This window comes from Bubalus kerabau, chromosome 1 (genome assembly GCF_029407905.1).
Source record: "Bubalus kerabau isolate K-KA32 ecotype Philippines breed swamp buffalo chromosome 1, PCC_UOA_SB_1v2, whole genome shotgun sequence".
Taxonomy (NCBI): domain Eukaryota; kingdom Metazoa; phylum Chordata; class Mammalia; order Artiodactyla; family Bovidae; genus Bubalus; species Bubalus kerabau.
In genome coordinates, this window is record NC_073624.1 from 229,271,196 (window position 1) to 229,292,586 (window position 21,391).

Below are 21,391 nucleotides of genomic sequence, written 5' to 3' on the forward strand. Positions count from 1 at the left end.
TGATAAAAGATGAAAAATATAAAGGAACTGATTAAGCAAGATTGAGTATAGAATGACAAGTCCAACATACCTCTAACAGGAATTCCAGAAGAGAGACTAAAGAGAATGAGAGAGAGGCAATATTCAAAGGAAGAATGACTGAGCATTTTCCAGAATTGAAGAAAGACATGAGTCTTCAGATTGAAGAAGCACACCAAGTCCTAAGCAAAATAAATAAAAATAATACAATTTAAACATGATTTCCATTTCATTAAGGTTATAAGTCTTTGGATTTTCTATTTCTCCTAATCATTCTTTCTGGGTTCAATTATCAATTAATTATTCAACTCATGGAATAAAAGAGTTAAATACAAAGGATAGGAACATAAATTAATGAAATAAAAGCAGAGTAGAAAAATTAGAAAGGTAAATATGAAATTAATGAAATAGGAAACAAACAATAAAGATGGTCAGCAAAAGAAAAAATGGTTTTCAGAAAAGACTAATAAGATTGACAAAACTCTGGAAAAATGGATTTGAAATTTTATATTAATAATTAATTTTCACTCTACACTTTGAAGATATTATTCTACACCTATGTAAATGATCATTCAAGAGTATATTTTAAGTATCTTAAAGAGATGGAAAGCATTTACCAACTCACAGATCTCCACTGAAATATCTACCTAGAGGTGTACATGATGGAGAAGGAAGCGGAAACCTGCTATAAATAATAGGATATATCAAAGCTAGATATATTACGGTACAATTGCAAAACATCAATAACAAAACAAAACCTTAACAAAAACAGCGAGATAAAAGCTACCTACTGCAAAGAAATGGTTATGAAACAGCAAACTTCTCATCAACAAAAATAGATGCCACAAGAAATGGAATTATAAAGAAGACACAGATAAACAATAAGAATAAAAGAGGGGATTAACAAAGAAATTTTTTAACATTTAATACCATGAAATATTGGCTTTTCTCCTATTCTCTTATATCTGGTTTCAAGTACATTAATCTTTCAATCTTGTTTATTTCTAAATGTAAGCATTTGAGTATATAAATTTCTTGTAAGTAACACTTTATGAAAATGAGCTATATCTTTTACAACATGAATAAATCTTAAATTTATAATGTTAATTGCAGAAAACGCCAGTTGTAGAAAAAACATTTATATAAAATTTTAATACACAAAACCATAGTATTTTCATTTATAAACAAATGTCAATTTTTTTAATGTATCAGAATAAAGACTAGAAATTTCAAACAGTGTTGGCCTATAGGATGGAATCAGGATCAGAGGATGGAAGTATGAGGGGGTAAAAAGGCATCTTCAATTATATCTAAAGACTTTTTTTTTCACTTAAAACACACACAAACTCAAACACAAACACATTAAATGCTTAAAAACAAAAAGAGGACAAATGTGGCCTTCTGTCACTCTCAAAAGGGTGATAGCCTTTAAAGTCACTCTTGTCAAACACAAAGACTGTCTATTCAGACAGACCTGCCCAAGGTTTAAGAATGGGTTTTCCAGCTACTGTTGCTGTGAAACTAGGTAGCTGATGTTGAAACCTGAGCTATAAAAAAAGAAACCCACAAAAATTTGCTTCCATGGATAAGCAAGATCCCATTCCCACGTGTCAGAGGCATGACCTAAATCTGACTCAGAAAACAGCTTTGAGAAATTTCATTGTCAATACACAGCCAATTTGGTTAAATCAAAAAATATATGCATGTATGCATACATACATACATATGTTGTAGCAACACTTCAGAGAATAAAAAAACCATCAAAGGGAGAGAAGCTGAGAGGAGAGGATGGAGACTTCAGCAAATGCTGGGCCATCTTCAGAGACCTGACCCCAAACAAACACAGACTAAGAGTGACACCCAGTGGCCTGATCACAGGGACAGCACAGCACACAGGGATGGCTGGTTCCTAGTCCACAACATGGCTGCTTCAGGCAGCAGGTTGTTTGTGGGGTTTTCATCCAATTGCTGTGTTTTGAGAGCATCTGTAATCTACAGAGTGCTTTGGGGGTGTGCATAAACAAGTGCCCCTCCCCTCTCCCTCTGCCACTCTTCTCTGTTTCCTGTCCACTCTCCCCTTCCTTCCCTACCAAATGTGCAATCTTTGGTAAATGGGGTCCCACAGGCGACCAGGTAGAGGCCAACAGGTGACTCTGTGCAAGTAAGGAGAAGGTGTCCTACCACCTCTGTGATACAGGGGATACAGGGGATGATATTCTGCAGGATGAGTGCATCCTGTGCAACTAAGCCAGCTAAAATGTGATGATCAGATTAATTTAGTGGTACTGGGTTATTGTCATTTGAGGCATGGTATGAGGTTGTTGTTTAGTTCTTAAGTCATGTCTGACTCTTTTGCAATCCCATGGACTGTAGCCTGCCAGGCTACTGGAGTGGGTTGCTATTTCCTTCTCTGGGGGAACTTCCCTCCTGACCCAGGCATCGAACCTGTGTTTCCTGCATTGACAAGCAAATTCTTTACTGCTGAGCCACCAGGGAAGCCCATGGTATGAGGTACAGAAGTCCAATATAATTGATGAAATCTGACACCTACCCTCAATAGCCTATTTAATGGCCTCTCAAAGATTACCACCCACAACAGTAACAGCAATAATAAGAGTTAATGCATATTGATCATAATACACACACACACACACCCTCATACACACTATGCCAGACACCATTCTAAGGGATTTACATGTAGCTCATTTCAACTCAAGACAATCGTATGGGCAAATACTAACACTATGTATTTTGCAGATGAGAAAACTAAAGCTTAGAGAAACAAATTAACATATCCGAAGTCACCCACTGGTAAGCTAATGGAGACACAGGATGTGCTCCTGTGACTATAAAGGACTATCAGGAAATCTGGCTCTGAAACTCTTTATTACTGAGCTATGCTACTTTCCAATGACCAGTGACCTCCTCATGACCAGTGACTTCTCAATGATCAATCTCAAAGCCCTTTCACAGTGTTAAGCATCCCCCAATCTCCCACATGGCTAGTAGTTCCTCCTTCTTAGTTGTCTCCTTCACTACCTTCTTTCTTTCTCTGCTCTGTAAATGGTTCTTCCCATTTACAGAGCATTTACATTGGCATTTCATTCCTCTTATAGAGGTACCTGGGTTCCCACATGTTTGTGTAGGGAAAATTACCTTCTCTCCCCTCTCCCTACAAAGGAAAAAGCTTGTTCTTGGCTCACTCTCCTTAGTGGCTCTTTCAGTGAGGGAAGGAGTTCCAGTCTGAGTGTTCAGAGCCTAAGGCATTGCTTGGGCCATGTTTTCCCCCACGTGGAGGGCTACAGTGTCTCAAGTTTAGCCACCTACTCGGTGTTTCCTCTAGTACTTCCTGGACCCAGGCTTTTCACTATTTCCTATCCCAGTGCAAGATGCTCACCCAGAGAGACTTGGAGGTATTCTAGGACTCTATGACAGGGTGGCTGGAACAGCCTTGCCACCTGCTGCTGACTGGTCACATGGTAGCTCTGTGCCTCAGAACCAAGCCTTTTGGATTTAAGGCAGGAAACAGTAAAAGAGGCACTCCGTCATCCTGGCCAACACTGACTTCCCACACTGAACTTTCAGCAGATAGACCTACGTGAGAGGGAACTCTCTCCATTTACTAAGCAGTAGTCTACAGGTCCCTGTGCATGCACTCCCTTGATGGGGCCCCTTGATTGGATGGGAAGGTCTAAAAGCAGGCCTTGAGTTTGGAGGGTTGTGCTTCTCCCCTTGCACAGAGGAAGGCCTCAATGACCACCTACTGAAATGAACTGACTCCTTCCCTGGTCACTCATCTTTCCCTTCCTATCACTCTTCATGTTGTCTAGGTTGTCAGAATGTGCTCTTATGGCTTTGTGTTACTAGGAAGCCCTGAAGCTCATCTGCAACCTGCACAGAATGGGACAGGACCACTGGGGAAAGTGGCCCTGCTCCAGCACATCCCAGATGGTCTATCTGTCATACTTACACTGGGGAATAAGAATCAGGATCTATGATCCTGGTGGGGACAAAGCCCACTTCTCCTGAGAGCGCTGACTTCCCAATGAACCACTGAAGCCCAGGAATGACAAAGCCGATGATCTCAATGCTTTCTCCCTGGTGGAAATTCAGCTCGTCCTTTTCTTCCCTCTCATATTCCTTCCAGGCCTTACATTTTCCTCTGCCTGTGGGAAAACAGCACACAGGTCAACCAAATAAGGCAGAAACAGCTGAGCCACTCACTAGCTTCCAATGTAATATGAAATGAAGTGTTCCCAAGACTTTAGAACATTAAAGACCAGTGAAATTTCTCCCCCCTCTTCAAAAAAAAAAAAAAAAAAAAAGAAATTGGCAGGAATGATCCAGGGTAACTGGCTTTTCATTTGGCCAATCTAGGAAATTCAAAAAAGGAAATATCATCTACTTTTACCATTGTTTTATAAAAGAAACTTTAACAAATGTAGGAAATATAATCTCAGAATACTAGGTATTTCTTAAAACAGAATAAAGGCAGCTTGTGTAAAACTGGAAAGCTCACTATATTGTCCTTCTTTGTCTTATTTGCCATTACCATGCAAACACTTCATCATGGTTAGCACAGATCTACAGACCAGGGTGCGGACCACTGTAGGATCTCTCCACTTCTTTCTGGCTCCTTTGGCCATTATGACCGTCCAACTCCCTAGCTGTTGATTGTGTCTTCAAAATCAGAAGTTCCCACTGCTTTGGGGGTTAATAGTATCTACCATGAGTTAAACACTTACAATGTGATAAAACTGTACTAAATGATTTATAGATGTCACTTAGTTTAGTTCCCATGACAAATCTGAAGTTGGTTTTACAGTAACCTCACTTGCTATTGAGGAAGTTGTGGCACATCACGAATAGGCTGAGGTCACACTGGTTTTAAGTTGTAGGGCTAGAATCTGAACCCAGAACATACTTCACTGCCCCATGTTCCTAACTACAAGACCATACTGCCTCAGATAGATAAAATTCTTATTTACGGTCGATTATTGATTAGACCTACTGTCTGGATCTGATAATTCCCTCTGTATATTTTTAAGTGTTATTTGAGCTCAGAACTTTAAAAATTGCACTTTGTGCTAGGTGTGGTAAGGCAGCTCCAGGGATGAAGATGAAAACATTAAATTTTATTATCTAGTAGATATAAGTATACTTACAGATATATGTGTATGTGTTTATGTATATATGTGTGTATGTGTATATATATTTATGTGTGTATATGTATATATAAGTATGTGCATCACAAGCATGCTCAGTCAAGTCCAACTCTTTGTGACCCTATGGATTGTAGCCCGCCAGGCTCCTCTGTCCATGGGATTCTCCAGGCAAGAATACTGGAGTGAGCTGCCATTTCCTTCTCCAGGGAATCTTCCCAACCCAGGGATCGAACCCATGTCTCTTGTGTCTCCTGCATTGGCAGGTGGATTATTTATCACTGAGCCACCTGAGAAGTCCATATATACCCACACATACATAGAGAAATTAACTAAAATGTATGTGTATATTTATGCACATATATGTATGCATGTATTTCATTATTCAACAAATATTTACTGAGCACCCACTATGTGTCAAGAATTCTTAATCTTCCTAAGCACAAAATTCTAAAGGAAATTAGAAAACATTTTGACTAGAGATTGAAAGCAGGCAGCCTGCAGACCACATCTGGCCTACATGGGGCTTCTTTTTCACCCACATATTTTTAAAACCCTACAGTCCCCACCATTTCCTAACATCACCTTCCATTCAGGCCCGCCATGCATCTGTGTGTTCTGCCTGCCCTTGGAAGCATTTATATCTACAGTATAGCCCTGATCTGAGACCTCTCACTTCACAGGCAAGGGAACCCATGTCTACAGATGGTATAACTGGCTTCCCCAAATGGAGTCAACAGCAGGGATAAGACAGGAATTCACATCAACTGACTCCAAATCTGTGGATAAATTAGGAGGCAGAGCAATATTATCTCCCTACTAATACTGTCTTCAACTCAGCCATACCAATCTGATAGGAGCCTGTCCAATCCCTCTTCCTGGAAAGTCCACAGTTTCCTGGATAATTCTTCAGGAACCACCTGCCAATGGAAACACAGTGTTTGCAAACATGGATTTCAAAAAATTTGAAAAGTGAACAGAATAATTCATTAAAATAACAATGATGGTAATAATGATAAGTATTATTGTCATTTAGATTAATTTTAATAGTGGCAAACATTCATTGAGAACTTACTTTTTATCAAGCATTATGAAAAAGAGGGAAGCTTAAAGGCCTAGGGTATTTTCTAGCTCAGCAATTAGTTTGCCAGTTAAATAACTAACAAAGGATCCCACTCCATTCTACTGTCATACTCTCTGACACACAGGGCCCATGGCCTGGAATCATGTTTAGTGTCACTCTGCTGGAATTTATACTTCCTCCCAGCAAGGATTCTCAGACTTTAGTGTGAAAAACATCCCCTGATATTTAAGGGGAGCTTACATAAATTGAAGATTTTTGGATCCAACCCCAAGAGAGACTGAGAAAGACCAGGGGTGTAAACTTGTAGCAAAATCTCCAAGTGACTCTGGTACAAATGGTCCCCAGTCCCCACAAACACTGAATTGGAGACCAGGCAGTGTATTTCTTCTTTGATGCAATGTCCATTTGAAATTTGGGGTTTTCTCCATTTCATCTAATTGTGCAAATCTTGACTGTTAAAAAAAACAAAAAAGATAAAAAACATCCAGGTTTGTTCCCTCCCTGGCACCATGCATGTCCATATCTACAAATGTGCCTACTCTGTTCTGTGCAGACTTCAGTGTGCTCTGGGACCCTCTCCCAGGATTTGAGTGGCTACTCACTGGTGGAAAGGGAGAAGCAGGGGTTCCAAGGCTGACACTGGCACCAGGCCCCGCTGACCCGTCACCAAGGACACACCTTCCCACTCAGACTCGCCTTCAGCCATCTTCACTGAGATTAACTCATTCTTGCAAAGTGTCAAATACTCCCCTTCCTTCTCAGCTGGCTGAGCCACAGAGCACATGGCTCTGCAGAAGAAGTGACCTGTAGATAATGAGAAAAGCTCTTTCCAAGGAGTAGCAGGAAGTGAAAAGGGAGTATCCACTATGTATATTTCCATCAGAGCCCAAATACTTTTCTTCCTGAAAATAAAGTACACAGTCCAGGGAGAGGTGCTACAGGAGCTCTTTGTGACCCCAGGAAACTGGTACCAGGTTCAAAAAAAAAAAACACTGAGAGGGAATTCACTTAAAATAGGCACCAAAAATTCCAAATAATTCTCAAGAATGAGGTTTAATTGGGACTTCACCTTGAGAAAATATGAAACAAAGTTAGTGAAAATATATTTAAGAGAACTTCAGTTATAATTGCAACCTCATGCTTAATCTTAAGATCAAAAAAGAATAAATTAAGTTGATTTGGGTGAACATAATTTCTCCAACTAAATTTCATAGTTGTACAGTATGAAAGTTTTTCTTTCATGTATGATTCATGTGATACAATCAGAAAGAGAATTATTCTGCAAAATATTCTACAGAAATCTGGCTCTTTCACTGTGTCTATTGAAAGGTTATTGCTGAACCACGAAAGACACCAGGATTCTTGGCCTTCGGAGGAGAAGAATTCAATCTGGGGCCAGAGATGAGGCTTGATCACTTAGAGCTTTTGTGTAATAAAGTTTTATTATAGTATAAAAGAGAAAGCTTCTGACATAGACATCAGAAGAGGGCAGAAAGAGTACCCTCCTATCACTAATCTTACAGGATTAGTCAGAAGGTTTTCAGGAAGGAGAAACTGTCCTCAAGCAGTATACATTGTTGTTGTATAATCCCTGCTGCTGCTGCTGCTGCTGCTGCTAAGTCGCTTCAGTCGTGTCTGACTCTGTGCGACCCCATAGACGGCAGCCCACCAGGCTCCCCCGTCCCTGGGATTCTCCAGGCAAGAACACTGGAGTGGGTTGCCATTTCCTTCTCCAATGCATGAAAGTATAATCCCTAGTACAGAGTTTAAACTGAGTTGTGTAGTTGACTAAGACTAAGGAATGTAGACAAAAAAGCTTGTCCTTTCCTCCTCCTTGAGAATTTCAGACCCCTATCTCCACTTCGAGAGCCCCAGACCCCTATCTCCTCCTTGCGGACCCTGGACTTATCAATCTGCCTAGGAATTGACTCTCTCACTATGATGTCATCAGTTGTTAAACAGTTGGTTGCAGCCTGGATTGATCCTTCCTTGTAAACAGATTAGTGGATGTTCCAAGAAGTTTTCCAATATCACTTTCTTCAATCTCATGAAATCATGCAAGTTTTGTAAGATCTGCAATTTTATTTTACAATCAAATTATATCATATGCTTGGAATAGTGGTTCTTTAATCTTGGGTGCAATTAGAATAATCTGCAACTTTTGAAAAAATATCAAAGCCTGACCCCCATCTCTGGAGATAAACTGACCCCAGTGGAGCCCTGACATGGACATCTTCTTAAAAATTCTCAAGTGGTTCCAACATCAGACAATCAGTGAGACTGGCCAACAGAGATATTCATGTGATATTGATGTTAAACTGAGACGCTTGAAATAATACTATAACAGGTGGGTTCGTTTGTGAATATTTTCATGTTTGAATGGTTTTTTGCCTCCCTCTGTATCCTATTGCAAGGACTCTGATAACAAATATCCAGATAAGACCCTCATTCCCACCCCTACACCATACTCACCTTCCTGGATCAGGAGTCCTAGGTATATAGTTTCCAGGTGTTTATCATCTATTGACACGTGGATCTCTGTATCCTCAACCAGTCGGCAGTTGAGCCAGTACTTGTGGTCAAAAAGGAGATGCTCCAGACATGTAGATACGTAGCCTAAGTCAAGCCCAACAGGATTCCTCAACAACATGATTCCTGCCATTAGCTGAGCATGAGGGTGAGCAATTTCCCACCTGAATTTCTCCCCAAGACTTTCATCCCTAACCTGACTACATTTAACTGGAATTAGAAGAGCATAGAGAGGTAGCTAGAAATTTTCTAAAACTAATTAGTTCTTCTCAGCATCTGTTTGGAAGTACAAATCATTTTTAAATCATGTTTATTTTCAACATATTATGAGTCTCCATAAACGCAGAATGAGATTATCAAACCAAACTACCTTTCTATAATATACACATAGAGGAATCTCCAAGATTACAATGTTGACTCTGGGGGTTCCTGGTTCGCCCTTAAAGTTCTCCTGACCAAATACAAATTCTTATATCCCTGATGATGCAGTAGCCAGGGAGATTCTCTATGATCCATAAGTGAGTCAGGATTTACTTTAACATTCCTCTGACCTTCCCCTTACCTCATGCCCAGTAAGATCTCACTTGTTAAAACCAGACTGAAAACTATGCAAATTGCAAAACTGTAATGATAATAGATAGTATTTTAAACATTCCTATAAATTTAAATGACTTGTATTAAAATTTTGATTCTTCTCTAGACTTCCTTACTTTCATAAGATGCAAAAACTGTCTTTTTCCATTCTGACTCTGCATTGTACTGATTTAGGCCCTGTGTATCTTCTGTAACAGTGCCTATCGTACTTTAATGTGCACAAAAAATCACCTGGGACATTATTAAAATAGAGATGCTGGTTCAGTAGGTTTAGAGTGGGGCCTGTTGTTGTTCATTTGCTAAGGATTCCATTTTTCTAACAAGCCCCACTTGATGCTGATGCTGCTGGTCCATGGAGCATACTTTGAATAATAAGGATCTCTAATGGTCACAGAAGGAAATGGGTAGAATGGAGAGCAGAAAATCACCCTGACTACAAGAGAAGGATTTATGGCTTCTAGTGAAGAGCCATCTTGACTCTCCTCCCCTACATGAAATCACTTCCTGTGCTTTGCATGGAGCCCAGCATTGTCTAAGAGATGTAAACCATGCATCAATTCAAGAGGCCTCCTCTTGCTTTGTTTGGTTTTGCTTTGCAATTGTAACTTCCCTATCATGAGTTACTCTCCATGGAGATGATAGGTAAACTATTTCCCACCACACTGGTACTGGTGCTGTGCCCCAATATCCTTCTTTACCTTCTAGAAAACCCTGCATCCTGAGGCCCCTTTAACAGACAATTCCCCCATATCTTTCTTTGACTCTTCCAAAAACATGGAACATGGAACTGGAACTATTTTGAACAGCTATTTAGATCCTACCTAAGGCTGGTTTCTTTTTCTTTTTAACCATAAATTTTGAATCTATCTCTATTTTGAATTTTGTGGATGAACAATAACTATTGGGCAGTTTTAAATGATCATCTAATAATCTCTCCTTGAAACAAAGAAGTGCTGCATGTGACATTTCAGTGCAGTACCTGCTTTAGATTTAGTTCCAGGAACTTTGTGATATTTCGATTAGAGCATCCAATTAGGTGCTATCTCTTTTAATTATCAGAGCCACACCAATTCCTTAATGTCAAGCTCTACAAAATGGCTGATCTGAGACACAGGTGCTCCTTTACCTGCCTGCTCCATGTCATACCTAAGTTCAGGTAGGTGGAGAACTTCCAGATTTCCTCCATAGTCTTAAAGGTGATGAGGAACTGGGCTTTCTGGGACTGGATACCCACCAACCTGGCTGAGAGGTCCTGAATAAAGAGAACAGTGAGTCAGTCTGGGATGACAGAAGTGTTCTGTGAACAAGTTCACATATGACAACATGCTGTGTATGAACTTCTTTTTTTGAGATATAATTGACATATAACATTGCATTAATTTTTAGTGTGCAGTATACTGATTTAACATATGTATATATTGTGAAATGATGACCACAGTAAGTTTAGTTAACATCCACCACCTCATATAATTACAGATTCATTTTTTCTTGTGATGAGAACTTTTAAGATCCATTCTGTTAGTAACTTTCAAATACTCAATATAGTTTGTTAACTACAGTCACCATGCTATATGTTACATCCCCAGCACTTATTTATAACTGGAAGCTTGTACCTTTTAACCACTTTCACCAATTCTGGTGTAGACTTTTTACATCACCAGAAAAACAAAAAGGAAATAACCTAAATGTTCATCAATATGAGACTGGTTAAGATAAATTATGATTCATCCATTCAATGGATACATTATATATTATAAAATTATAATATTATATATCCATAAAAAAGCTCTTTGTGAATTGATATAGGCTCCAAATGTACCCTCTGAATGAAACAACAGCAGCAACAAAAAGAAGCCAAAGTGTAGAACTGTGCACAGAAAATGTTATCTTTTCTGTTTAAAAAAAAAAAAAGTACATGTTAGAGGGTGAAGAATGCATCACAGAAGGCACTTTGGAAGTAAATTCAATTGTGAATCTCTGTTTAATAATTATTTTTATGAAACCAGCAAACAGAAAAACTAAAACATACAAAAATAAAAAGTATCCATAATCCCTCCTCCTAGAGATCATCAATGTTAACAACTTTGTCTATGAACTTTGAACCTTTTATCCCGAACATGAGTTTCTACATAACTATTTTTATATGAATATAGAATCACATTACTAAGTTGTTTTGTAATAGTTTGTCACTAAACAATGTTTTATGAACCATTTCCCAAGTCATTAAATAATCTACATTATTTTTAATGGTTATATATGCCGTTGTCACATTAAGATAATTCTTAATGATTTATTATGATTAGACATTTGACTTGTTTTAATTTTTTAACATCCTAAATAGTACTGTGATAAACACCCCATACCTAAATCTTTGCATGCATCCCTGATTGTTTTGACACAAGTAATTCCAAGAAGTGTAATTGGAAACACACATTTTCAATCCTAAAATACAGGAGCCAAGCTACCCTTCAAAAGGCTATACAATTTACACACAAACAGAGCAAGAAGAGACCTGCAACACTTACCTCCTCTTTTTAAAATACCTGAATAAAAAGACCTGAATCACTGCCCAGACTTGGTTTTCCCCTAAAACATTTCTCTTCTGTTTGTCCAAGCTTCTGGACTTGACTATAACAAGTTATGATCAGAAAGTCCCTCTCCCTCCAGGCCAGGTCCTACCATCAAAGATCAACCCCTGAAATCCTATCCTGAGAGGTTGATTTCATCAACCCCTGAAATCCAACCTTGGAGAAAGAAGAGGACAGAAGGATCAAAGAAAAAGCCCCTACATCAGCAAAGTCAACTCTGAGATTCTCCCGTCCCAGGCCGCAAGAGGCCTTAGGTCCTTGGGAGATGTGGATCCTGGTAGTCAGGGAAGAGGTAAAAATTGGTAAAAATTGATTTACAAGAAATTTACTACACACCAGGCACTTCAGCAATAGTTTGATGAGCAATGCTTCATTTAACTTTCACAATAACCCTGTGAAAAGTGGAGTTAACCCATTCCAAATACACTTTTATCACATTTAACCATTTCTGAAATAAAATAAGAGGAAGTATGACATCATAAATAATTGTCATCACTTATTTTTCTTCTCAAAATAATAAATTTACAATCAAATGGCATTTCAGATTTAATAGGAAATGGTATTATCCCTGTTTTATATTCAAGGATGCCAGAGCACAGACAGGGGAAGTCAAGAGGGCCATGACACCCAAACTGGATCTCAAATTCAACTGACTGTGAGCCCCAGCAGGCCAGTTTGCACCACCAAACCCAGTTCTTGCCCATGTCAAAAGTGACTCAAATTAAAATAAACTCAGTGGTGCAAGCTAGTAGCTAATCTCTCCAAGTTCCTGAGTTCTGGAAATTTAAAAACAAAACCACTCTGCAATTTATAACATATCTACTATTTCTGGAGCACATCCTATCACCCAAGCAAAACACCAAGCTCTCTGCAGATACTATCTCATTTACTTCTCCTAACAAACCAAACACTGTATTTTTTATTATAAGGCTGATTAAGAGAGTATGTTCCTCTTTTAAATTTGTATCAAATTCATACAGAGACTGTAAAATAACTAGAACATGCTAATTTAATATGTAAAGCAGTGTTCTCTTTCCCCCATCTCTTTTAACAACTTGCAGCAACTTTTAACTATTTCTGACTTTAATTCTCCTAGCAAGTATGACACCACCCTTATGGCAGAAAGTGAAGAAGAACTAAAGAGCCTCTTGATGAAAGTGAAAAAGGAGAGTGAAAAAGTTGGCTTAAAGCTCAACATTCAGAAAACTAAGATCATGGCATCCGGTCCCATCACTTCATGGCAAATAGATGGGGAAACAGTGGAAACAGTGGCTGACTTTATATTTTGGGGCTCCAAAATCACTGCAGATGGTGATTGCAGCCATGAAGTTAAAAGATGCTTACTCCTTGGAAGGAAAGTTATGACCAACCTAGATAGCATATTAGAAAGCAGAGACATTACTTTGTCAACAAAGGTCCATCTAGTCTGGACTATGGTTTTTCCAGTGGTCATGTATGGATGTGAGAGTTGGACTATAAAGAAAGCTGAGCACTGAAGAATTGATGCTTTTGAACTGTGGTGTTGGAGAAGACTCTTGAGAGTCCCTTGGACTGCAAGGAGATCCAACCAGTCCATCCTAAAGGAGATCAGTCCTGGGTGTTCATTGGAAGGACTGATGTTGAAGCTGAAACTCCAATACTTTGGCCACCTGATGCAAACAGCTGACTCATTGGAAAAGACCCTGATGCTGGGAAAGATTGAGGGCAGGAGAAGAAGTAGACAACAGAGGTTGAGATGGTTAGATGGCATCACCGACTCAATGGGTATGGGTTTGGGTGGACTCTGGGAGTTGGTGATGGACAAGGAGGTCTGGCGTGCTGCGGTTCATGAGGTCGCAAAGAGTCGGACATGATTGAGTGACTGAACTGACTGACTGAAGTACCCCCTAAAATATAAATAATTTAATTATACCCTCTTTCCTTGGTCTAGAACTTGAAGATACTGTCTACCTACTATGAAAGATGAGAAATTGGTTTATCTTATTGTCTTTCCTCCTCTCATTCTAAAATTTATAGCTATTAATTTTTGATTGATAGCTTTGGTACTTAAAAAAGTACACTTAGAGGTTATCAGTGACTGAGGAAAGGGGATAGAGGAGAGTTACTGTTTAGTGGGTACAATGTTTTAGTCCAGGACGATGAGAAATTCCAGAATGGATAGTGGTGATGGTTGCACAATAATCTAAATGCATTTAATATCACTGATGTGTACACTAAAAATCATTAAAACTGAAAATGTTATGTTATGTATATTTTATCACAATTTTTAAGAGTCAAATTCACAACTTTTTTTAAAAAATATACTTTATAATGAGTCCCATTCTGCAGAAGTATGCAGAAGATCAAAAATTAATAGACTTAAAATGAAGCTTTCTCTGACTCTGACTCCTGACCCATTCCTGCTGAGCAGAGAACCTATACATTATTTTTTTTTTTAATTTTACATAATTGTATTAGTTTTGCCAAATATCAAAATGAATCCGCCACAGGTATACATGTGTTCCCCATCCTGAACCCTCCTCCCTCCCCATACCAATACATTATTGCGCATTCAGTTAGAAGTTTTCTTGAGGGACTTTGTTCCTGGCGCTGTCCTAGGTGCTGGGGAGAGTGTAGGTAGCGGAAGGACAAAAGATGAGGTTGCACTGCTCCCAGAAGCTCACCTTAAACAATGCACGCACCTCCTGGTCCTCATTCTCCAGCGCCCAGAGCCGCCTCCTGGCTGCTTCCTGCAAGGGGCCATTTACACACCTTCTGGAGCGGCTCTTCACACTGAAGGAGAGTGTCAGATCTTAAAGAGAACAGAGGGAGAAAGATCAGGATGGAAATGTAGTAATAGGGAAGAAAGAATTAGGTAACCCCCAATAATTCCCACATCCACTCCCTAAAGTGATGGTCTCATCAATTAGAGATTGTTAAGTAATTGTTAAGTAATCTTAACAATTCTCTGAGCACATTCTTGAAACTTCTCCCCCCTCAAAAAAAAAAACACAAAAAATGGTGAAGCCCAGAATGTTCTAGAATCTCAGGAACTGCTACACAGTTGGGTTGGTTATTTCTGTTTGTACAGGGTATATTCCTAGCTGCCTGGCCCTGAGGGAACAGTACCACACAGAATCAGGTAAAACATATATTTCCTCCTGTGGATGATTTGTGAAAGTTTCCAAAGAATATGAAATTTATCCATATTTATGGAAGAGTATTTATATGTCAGATTTATGAAATGTAATAAATATAATGTACTTTATGCATTATACATTGCTGTTGTTGTGTCTGACTCTTTTGCAACTCCATGAAGTCGCACCAGCCTCCTGCAGCCCACCAGGCTCCTCTGTCCATGGCATTTCCCAGACAAGAGTACTGGAATGGGCTGCCATTTCCTTCTCCAGAGGATCTTCCCAACCCAAGGATTGAACCCACATCTCTTGCATTGCAAGCTGATTCTTTACCACTAAGTCACCAGGGAGGCCCATGCATTATACCTATACACATGTATTTCCTCTAACACGCTTCTTTCTGATAATACATTTATTGTTTGTCAGGATAAATGGTTAATATATTATAGCCTATCTTTAATATCTTCAAAATGCATATTCATTCAAACCAACACTCTGAACAGAAGCTGTTTTAGGTGCTAGAATACAATGGGAACAAAATAAACATGGTCCTGCTCTCATGGAGCTTGTGTTCTTGGCAAGTAACCAATTCCGTGCACACAATAATTTCAGATGGAGAAAAAGGGTATGAGTAAAAAAATGTTAATAGGGTAAAGAGATAGAGTGATGGAGCTTTTGGAGAGTGGATAGTGCTGTCGTGAAAGGACACACTGAGGAGGTTCATCATTATAACTGCACTTTGCCGTGTGTCTTCTTTAGACAATAAGTAGCAATCCCATTAATAATTTTCAAACACAATGAACCATGAAGGCATCAACTGGATAAGCACAGGGGTTTGTCCTCTAGCCTTAACTTGCCAGGGCTTCTGCAAATTCCTGAACACATTAAAGATAGCCCTTGTCATGCTCGCCTGAGCACACAGGCAGCCTGAACTTCTATCTTTAAAAAGGCTTGTCTCTAATGCAGAAGTTGCGGGAATGCTGTGGCTGCAGGCCAGCTCCAACACAATACCCACTGACCTGACATCGGCGAGAGCTTCAGGTGGATGTTTATTCCACTCCGCTCCTCCCTGGCCTGTGTTCTAATCTCATGCAAATCCTCCATCTTCAGCAGTCCAGGTCCAAAGTTCATCTGGTAGCCTCACTGAACACTGATCTCTGGGAGGAGGTAAAGCCCAGGGAGGAGGAGTCACACAGACTTGGGCTCAAGGCTTGGCTCTGCCTTTGTTAACTGTGCCACCCTGGGCAGTTAATTACCCCTCTACACTTGACTTTTCTCATTAGCTGAAGAGCTTTTACAGTACAATCCCACAGAATTTTTAAGAGGCTTACTAAATGAGATTATGTGCATAAAGCATTCTGTTCAGTATTGGGTGCATACTAAACATTTAACAAACACATTAAGCATTAGCTGTTGTCCGTCACAAACCCCCATCCCTACCCTAGTACTCCAGCAGTTTCTGCTCACTGCCCTCATCATGTTACACTGTAATTAACCTTGACACTAACTGATTCTGTGATTTCTTTTCACTAAACTTCTTGTCCTTCCAAAGCCTGATCCACAGTCCTCTCCAGAAACTCCCCCAGAAAAGCTCCTGATAAGTGATGGTCCCTTCAAAGTGAATCTCCTTGCCATGCACTTGAGTTCGTGGTTATAGAACTCAAAAGACCTGGATTTAAACAAGCAGACTGCTTTTGGATCTCAACCAGTGAGAGCTGATACTCAGAGCAACACCTCTAGGCCAATGTGGGATCCTACAGTGCCCACTGAGGACAAGGGAATAAATCAGGTTCACTCTACTTTTAGTGCAAAGTACATTTTGTCACTTCTTTAATCTTTCTGAAAACTAGCAGTTTAATCATGATAATGTATCTGATTGACTGTCTGTGACCCTTCCTCATGAAGAAGAGGTTGGCAGTTGGAGCTGAGTCTCCCCTTCCCACACTATGACCTTCTTGGAAACAGCATCATGGCAGAAAATGCTGAAAGATGGACAAGTTCTGGCTCAGGAGGTTAAGTTTCACCTACACATACCCTTTGTTCACTTGCCTTCATTCACTGATAGGATAAAATGCTGACTCCACTGTGTTCATGAAACAACAGATGGTTGGCGGTTCAGCTTTTTCAGAGATGGCCCAAGCTGACAGACAGATAAGCAGATTGACAGAACAGCAAAAAAATAGAGGGCAAGGTTTTTTCATAGTCAACAAAGAAGCTTGACAGAATTTAAAATGGGGAAAAGAATGTGGCATGACATTATACACTATCTGTTTACATAGTACATATCCTTTGAAACATTCATACTGCAGATCTTTTTTTACAAATCTTGATTTTGTATTCTGTAGAGAAGTACATGTTTGGGAAACAACAGGGCATCATGGTTACAAACAAGGACCAGGGACTGAATCCCTTTCTCCTCGTGTATTAACTGTGTGGCACTGGGGAACTTACCACACTCTGTGAGTCTCTGTTTGCCACCTTTGAAATGCAGAATGTGGTGCCACCTCCTAGAAGTGAGTATGTGAGGATGAGAAGTAGATGCAGGCATGACTTAGCATGTGCTTGGTATGTGAGTTGCCATTAAAAAAGGTACCTGTTACTGGATAATAGAAACTGGGTTTTCCCCAGGTTTATCCTCAGAATTTCCAGTACAAGGTTCAGCTCAGGTATACCTCTCTCTCTGAGGATGGTTGTCTTTGCCAGTTTCATTAAAGTCTCTTAAGGATAACATTGTGAAAAATATGTATTAAGAAAAAGATTTTTTCTACTTTAATTTCAAAATCTTTTTTTTCCTTCTGAAAGAATCACTCAGACACCCTTCTGCTCAACCAATCTCATCCCACATACTCAACCCTTTATTCCTTTATATATTTAATAACCTCTGTATAAGGTGGTATATAGAAGACAAACAAGACCTCCATGGACTTATTCAGTCATTCATGTATTTATTTACCAAACATTTTCTGAGCACCAGTTACATATGTACAAACAACTCTTTTAGGTACTATGCTACTGCTAAGTCGCTTCAGTCGTATCCGACTCTGTGCGGCCCCATAGACGGCAGCCCACCAGGCTCTCCGTCCCTGGGATTCTCCAGGCAAGAACACTGGAGTGGGTTGCCATTTCCTTCTCCAATACATGAAAGTGAAAAGTGAAAGTGAAGTCGCTCAGTCGTGTCTGACTCCTAGCGACCCCATGGACTGCAGCCTACCAGGCCCCTCCGTCCATGGGATTTTCCAGGCAAGAGTACTGGAGTGGGTTGCCATACTATGTAGAACACTTAATTATTCAAAAAATTGCACCTTCCCTTCAGCACCTTAAAATCTACTTGGTGATATATACTTTATTTAATACAGCAAATATGTATAGAGCTCCTAATATGTACCAGGTTGTGAAAAGCTTTCAGAGGCAGCTGAGATGGTTTAGCTTTAATCACACAGGCAATGAAGAGCAGTGGAATATTTGTGGGCAAGTGAATATCATAGTCAAGGTCATGCTTACAAAGATGTATTTAATGGTGGTGTGCAGGAAGGATCAGAGGGAGGGAACTTGTAGATGAGACTGTTAAGGGGGTTACTGTAACATTCTACATGAAAAATATTTTTAAATAAGTTTTGTCTTTAGGGTTTAGATACCTGGAATCATGTTCTGTGGCAGGAAACATTTTTCCTTGTTTTCAGATGAGGATATAAATTCACTCGATATGGTTGGATCCTTGGAAGAAGTATCTTTACCTAGAGAAGATCAAATGAAAGGTCATTTGTGAGAGTGTAAGTAAGCCATAAGCAAGGGTTACAAGTTTTTGTCAGAAATCATTCTTTTCTCCAGGCTGGTGGTCCAGAAGAATTCTAATTATTATCACTTTTGCCTTAGAATTATTTAGTTCTCAACTAAAGCATGCTATCCCAATGCTACAGCAGCCTGGGTATCTCCACTATATTTAAAAAAGGGGAAAAAAAAAAAAAAAACAGATTTCCCACCTACAGGTCAGAATGAGTCTCATGGCTTACGTGTTCAATATATGCTGGGCCTACAAGGTCATAATAAATCTGACTACAGCAAGGTGGATAATGGAAATGCTGGAGCAGAGCAATTGAAAGTAACATCCTGAGGGAGGTGACTAGGGCATGGTTGTAATGGCCCTGACATCTATGATTGGCCCCAAACTATCCTTCTGTCTGCCCACTATACAGACTTCTGTATGGCAGGGGTCCTCAACCTCTAGGATCTAATGCCTACTGATCTGAGGTGGAGTTGATGAAATAATAATAGAAATACAGTGCACAATAAATGTAATATGCTGGAATCAACCTAAAACCATTTCCCACCCCCAGTCACTGGAAAAAACTGTCTTCCACAAAATCAGTCCCTAGTGCCAAAAAGGTTGGGGACCGTTGCTGTATGGGATTTTTTTCCTCCTCAGTCTTTGCAGCTGTAAAACTGGAATGAAAAAGAGAAGATCATAGCACATACTAGGGTTAAGGAGGAGGCTATTTTGATGGCACAGAGTTGAAAAGAGAAGAAAAGTGCAGTTATAAAGCACAAGGCAGTAGATTTAAAAAAAAAAAAAAAAAACAGAAGGGAAATTTGAAAGTATTGACATGGAATGTGGGCCTCTTTCATGTATCCTCAAAATACAACAAAAGAACTCAAGTTCTTAACCCACTATTGTTGGTTGCTCTGTTCTTTTGAACATGACACTGTTCAAGGACTCTACCATGGGGTAAGAATATTGTCAAGCAATACCTGACACTGGAAATAGGGATTAGGACTCTTGGCTCAGCTACTAATTGTCAGTCAGTCATCTAATCCATCCAACTTCTTCATTTGTAAAATGCTGGTGGATCAAAGTCAAGCAGATCTATTAGGTTAGCATTCTGGACCTGTGCTTCAGGCAGGCCAAGAGTGATAAGGAATGAAGTAATCATGCACCATCCAATCATGGCTGGTTAACCTTGAACCCAAATCCTCATATTGCTGCCAGAAGTCTGCCTTCTTCCATGCCTGTTCAGTGGGATTTTGATCCTAAGCTGAGGATCTTTCATTTTTTCATAGCAGGAACAGTTAGCACTTTTTTAGGGTAATGAACAGGGAGAATGAAATGAATTTAGGCTTGAATGTGCTGAAGGCCGGGTCATTAGCTCACAGCTTTTCATGTAGCAATCTTGTTAGTGCTGAAATTAGGCAGCTTACCTGGCAGCTAACAGTAATGAGCTATAGTCTACCAGGATCATTTTGTAGTTCTGCCCCCAGGAACCAAAGTAACTGCAGCAGAAAAGTTTCTGGCTTGCGAATCACGAGAGATGAGTTTGCACAAATCAGATTCTCCCATACATTGGTTAAGTGACACTGGTCAGGATATTTCATTTGTCCATTTTTTTCAGATTTCACTTTTCCCGATTATAGGTGAAGGCTTGATCTGAGTGCTTTTCAACCCTGTCTGCCTATTTAAGTCACTCAACTGGCTTTTGAAAAAACTGACTTTTTAAAACATCAATGCCTAGGCCTCATCTCCAAAAATGTTAATTTATGTCCTACATCATGCTACCCAGTCACACGTACTTTTCTTTTCTCTTCCTTTCCTTTGTTTTCTCTCTTTTTTTCTTCCCCCTCTCCCAGGAAGAGCAGTGCTCCACCCCACCACGAGGTCAGCCACCCCTCATCCTCTGTGCGCTTTGGAGGGGCGGAGGCTGGGAGGTCCAGTACCCCTAGGCTCGCTCTCGGATGGCTAGAGAAGGCTTTCTGACTCAGGGAGCGTCGTCCTCCACCCATCGTCTCCCCATTGGGCCCACGGAGGCACTTCAAGGGAGGCCAGTTCTCTTTTGGCTAGGGAAGGGCTGCGAGGAGGGGGTTCCTGAGGCAAGGTAAGCGAAACGTCCATGAGGCCTCAGACTCCTCCATTTACCTCACAAGGAGCTGAAATGTTTCACAGAGGCTCCACTTCGCCTCGCCGGACCCTCCATGGTCGCTCAAACTCCCCCGTGCAACCCCAGAGAAGGGAGAATACGAGGGCCAAGTCAGTCCTCAAGGCACGCAGTAAGGACAACCACCACGAGGCACGTGCCTCCCTTATCATCTCGACACTCCAAGAGAGCTGCTCAAAGAGATGCACCACCTCAGGGGGGACCCCAGGGGCTCGCTGGGAACTGGAAGCTTCACCCGCTGAGGGAAAAACTGGAGCGCTCCAGGGGCACCGCAAGGGCAGGTGGGATATTCACGCACAGAGAGGCTAGCACGGCGCGACGCCTCGCAAGACCCTCCGGGAAAGCGAGGCGAGACTGTCCGCGCTGCGTCTGAGCA

General features: G+C 40.3%; 1 protein-coding gene across 1 annotated transcript in view; it reads right to left on the bottom strand.

Moving 5' to 3' along the window:
• SH3TC2 (SH3 domain and tetratricopeptide repeats 2) overlaps window positions 1-21,391 on the bottom strand; it is a 55,166-nt gene that overhangs the window by 24,852 nt on the left and 8,923 nt on the right. Inside the window, exons 2-8 of the mRNA XM_055557928.1 lie at window positions 18,727-18,825; window positions 14,639-14,766; window positions 10,534-10,639; window positions 8,737-8,880; window positions 6,867-7,068; window positions 6,027-6,100; window positions 3,989-4,184 (exon numbers count right to left, since the gene is read on the bottom strand). Of these exons, the coding sequence (XP_055413903.1) occupies window positions 3,989-4,184; window positions 6,027-6,100; window positions 6,867-7,068; window positions 8,737-8,880; window positions 10,534-10,639; window positions 14,639-14,766; window positions 18,727-18,825 (949 nt within the window). The remainder of the gene's footprint in view (window positions 1-3,988; window positions 4,185-6,026; window positions 6,101-6,866; window positions 7,069-8,736; window positions 8,881-10,533; window positions 10,640-14,638; window positions 14,767-18,726; window positions 18,826-21,391) is intronic.